Here is a 3045-nt window from a genome sequence, read left to right as displayed (position 1 = left end):
TACCGGGAGTAGTTGACCTGTCCTGTATCTGCCGGTCTTACCGGGAGTAGTTGACCTGTCCTGTATCTGCCGGTCTTACCGGGAGTAGTTGACCTGTCCTGTATCTGCCGGTCTTACCGGGAGTAGTTGACCTGTATCTGCCGGTCTTACCGGGAGTAGTTGACCTGTCCTGTATCTGCCGGTCTTACCGGGAGTAGTTGACCTGTCCTGTATCTGCCGGTCTTACCGGGAGTAGTTGACCTGTCCTGTATCTGCCGGTCTTACCGGGAGTAGTTGACCTGTCCTGTATCTGCCGGTCTTACCGGGAGTAGTTGACGTGTATTTTTCTATTTACAGGTGCGGTTGGAAGGTGTTCACGGGTAATGAGCTGGCGGCCCTGTTGGGTTGGTGGATGTTCTTTAATTGGAAGGAGGCTCATCCAGATCCTGCAGACGTTCAGAAGGTGTTCATGTTGGCCACCACCGTGTCGTCTAAGATCCTGCAGGCCTTCGCTCGCATCGAGGGATTCCACTTTGAGGTCCGAGGGTTTAAAAATGGAAATCAGGATAATGAAACAGGAATAATCATTCTGTCCATTTTATGATGATGATGGTGATGGTCTCCTGTCTGTCCTTGTTCAACAGGAAACTCTTCCTGGGTTTAAATGGATCGGGAACAGAATACATGAACTTTCCAAAACAGGAAACACGGTCATATTTGCCTTCGAGGAGTCGATCGGTAACCAAGTTGATTATTTACTGATTTTTATTTAAAGAGAATAATCATCCTGTCAGCTGATTGGCTCTAAGAGTCTTTCTGGTGTAAACCCTCAGTGCAGACTTGAAGGTTAGGACCGTTATTTAACCAACAGAAGTAAAAATCAGATCAATTTTATTTTTCAACAAGCAGAACAGCAGTTAAACTGTACATAAACGTCGACTTCAGCAGAAGAGAAATTTGAAAAACTAACCAGGAAACATCAGACTCTTAACGTCACGAGTAATAAAAAGGCATAAATCAAATCAACAAGCAACAATATATCTTAGATTTTTTAGAAAAGTGGATGAATGAACCTAGAACCAAGACACTTTCTCACCTTATTCATGTCAAGTGATAAAAAGAACAGTAAAACTATTTCAGATTAATGCACACAAGAAATAAAGGATACAATCAAGATATTAGATATTTGGAAGGTTCCAGTTGATCCCTTCTGGAATGAAGACATTTTCTGGTTTATGTGATTTCAGATTTGACCAACAGAAACGTACAACAGCAGAGCGAAGAGAAGTTAAACTGTACAAAAACGTGTTTGTGTTTGACGTCTTCAGGTTTCCTGTGCGGCAATTTGGTCCCTGAGAAAGACGGCGTGAGCTCGGCGGCCGTCGTGGCTGAAATGGCTGCTTACCTCCAAAATAAGAACCTGAGTCTGAACCAGCAACTGCACAACATCTACCAGACGTACGTTTTCATGTCACAGCAGAGGGTTAGAAATTAAGTTCTGGATGTGGGAGCAAGAGACGGAAATGATCTGAGGTGGAAGAAGTATTCAGTTCCTTTTGGTAAAAGTACAGTATCTCACGGAAGTGAGTACACCCCTCACATTTTAGTAAATAATTTATCATATCTTTATATGTGACAACACTAAAGAAATGACACTTAGGGGAGTACTCACTTTTGTTGCCAGTGGTTTAGACATTAATGGTGATGTGTTATTTTGAGGGGACAGCAAATTTACACTGTTAAACAAGCTGTACACTCACTACTTTACACCGTGAAAATACATAACTACAGTAAGTATTATCAGCAAAATGAAAAGTATTGAGCTGAGTGGTAAAAATAATTATCTGTGTTGATATGAGACTAAACTGTAATTATATGCACTGAACAAAACTATAAACGCAGCCCTTTTGTTTTTGCCCCCATTCATCATGAGCTGAACTCAAAGATCTAAGACTTTCTCTATGGACACAAAAGGCCTATTTCTCTCAAATATTGTTCACAAATCTGTCAAAATCTGTGTTAGTGAGCACTTCTCCTTTGCCGAGATAATCCATCCACCTCACAGGTGTGGCATATCAAGATGCTGATCAGACAGCATGGGGATTACACAGCTGTGCCTTTATAAGTAAGCATTTATAATTTTGTTCAGTGTATGTATGTAAACATACTGAAGATTCGAAAGGTTGAGTTTCATCCTGTTTAATTACCTTTTAAAACCTTTATAATCATTTTTAAAATCACATTTACAAAAGTCAGCTGCAGGCTGTTCTTCATCTTTTCCACCACTAGAGGGCAGCGGCCACCGGAGTCTGTGATGTTCATGTAGTCCTTAGGTTAGACGGTCCTTCAGGAGGTTTTAGAGGTCCTTGAAACATTCCAGGACTTTAAAGCTGAGGTTGGATGTAGATTTTTCAGAAATACAGCGCTGAGACTTCTTTTTCTTGAAAAGCAGAAAGTAATTATTTTATGTGTGAAGATGTTTCTTCTTATTCTGATAGTTTCTATTGTGACTTCCTGTCTCCAGGTATGGATATCACGTGTCTAAAACCTCCTACGTGGTCTGTAACGACCCCCCCACCATCCAGAAGATCTTCAGCCGGATCAGAAACTTTGACGGCGAAGGATCGTACCCGAAGACGTGCGGCGGCGTCCGGATCGTCCACGTCAGAGACGCCACCACAGGATACGACAGCAGCCAGCCGGACCTCAGATCTGTAAGACGGTTTGGTTCAGTAACACATGAGCAAATTCAGGGATCAAACTTTATTTAGTCCTTGAGTAATATGTGCCCGTCTGTGTGTTTCCTGTGGAGGTACTTCCTGTGACGAGGAGCAGTCACATGATCACCTTCAGTCTACAGAACGGCGTCGTGGCCACGCTGAGAACCAGCGGCACCGAACCCAAAATCAAATACTACACTGAGTACTGCGCCGCCCCGGGGACCAGGTGAGCCTCCTGCACCTGCTGTCAAAGAGAGAAGGAGTAAAACATTTATTATTTAGAGTTCAGTCGAGATCAGTGAGGTCAGAACACCCTCGTCCCCCTCCTCCTCCCTCCATCTCCTCC

General features: G+C 43.2%; 1 protein-coding gene across 1 annotated transcript in view; it reads left to right on the top strand.

Moving 5' to 3' along the window:
- pgm2l1 (phosphoglucomutase 2-like 1) overlaps window positions 1–3045 on the top strand; it is a 6406-nt gene that overhangs the window by 1827 nt on the left and 1534 nt on the right. Inside the window, exons 5-9 of the mRNA XM_046072863.1 lie at window positions 337–517; window positions 624–717; window positions 1308–1437; window positions 2504–2693; window positions 2792–2925. Coding sequence (XP_045928819.1) covers window positions 337–517; window positions 624–717; window positions 1308–1437; window positions 2504–2693; window positions 2792–2925 — 729 coding nt within the window. The remainder of the gene's footprint in view (window positions 1–336; window positions 518–623; window positions 718–1307; window positions 1438–2503; window positions 2694–2791; window positions 2926–3045) is intronic.

This window comes from Micropterus dolomieu, linkage group LG17 (genome assembly GCF_021292245.1).
Source record: "Micropterus dolomieu isolate WLL.071019.BEF.003 ecotype Adirondacks linkage group LG17, ASM2129224v1, whole genome shotgun sequence".
Lineage (NCBI taxonomy): Eukaryota > Metazoa > Chordata > Actinopteri > Centrarchiformes > Centrarchidae > Micropterus > Micropterus dolomieu.
Note: the sequence above shows the minus strand (reverse complement) of the source record. Positions and strands in the feature narration are given on the sequence as shown.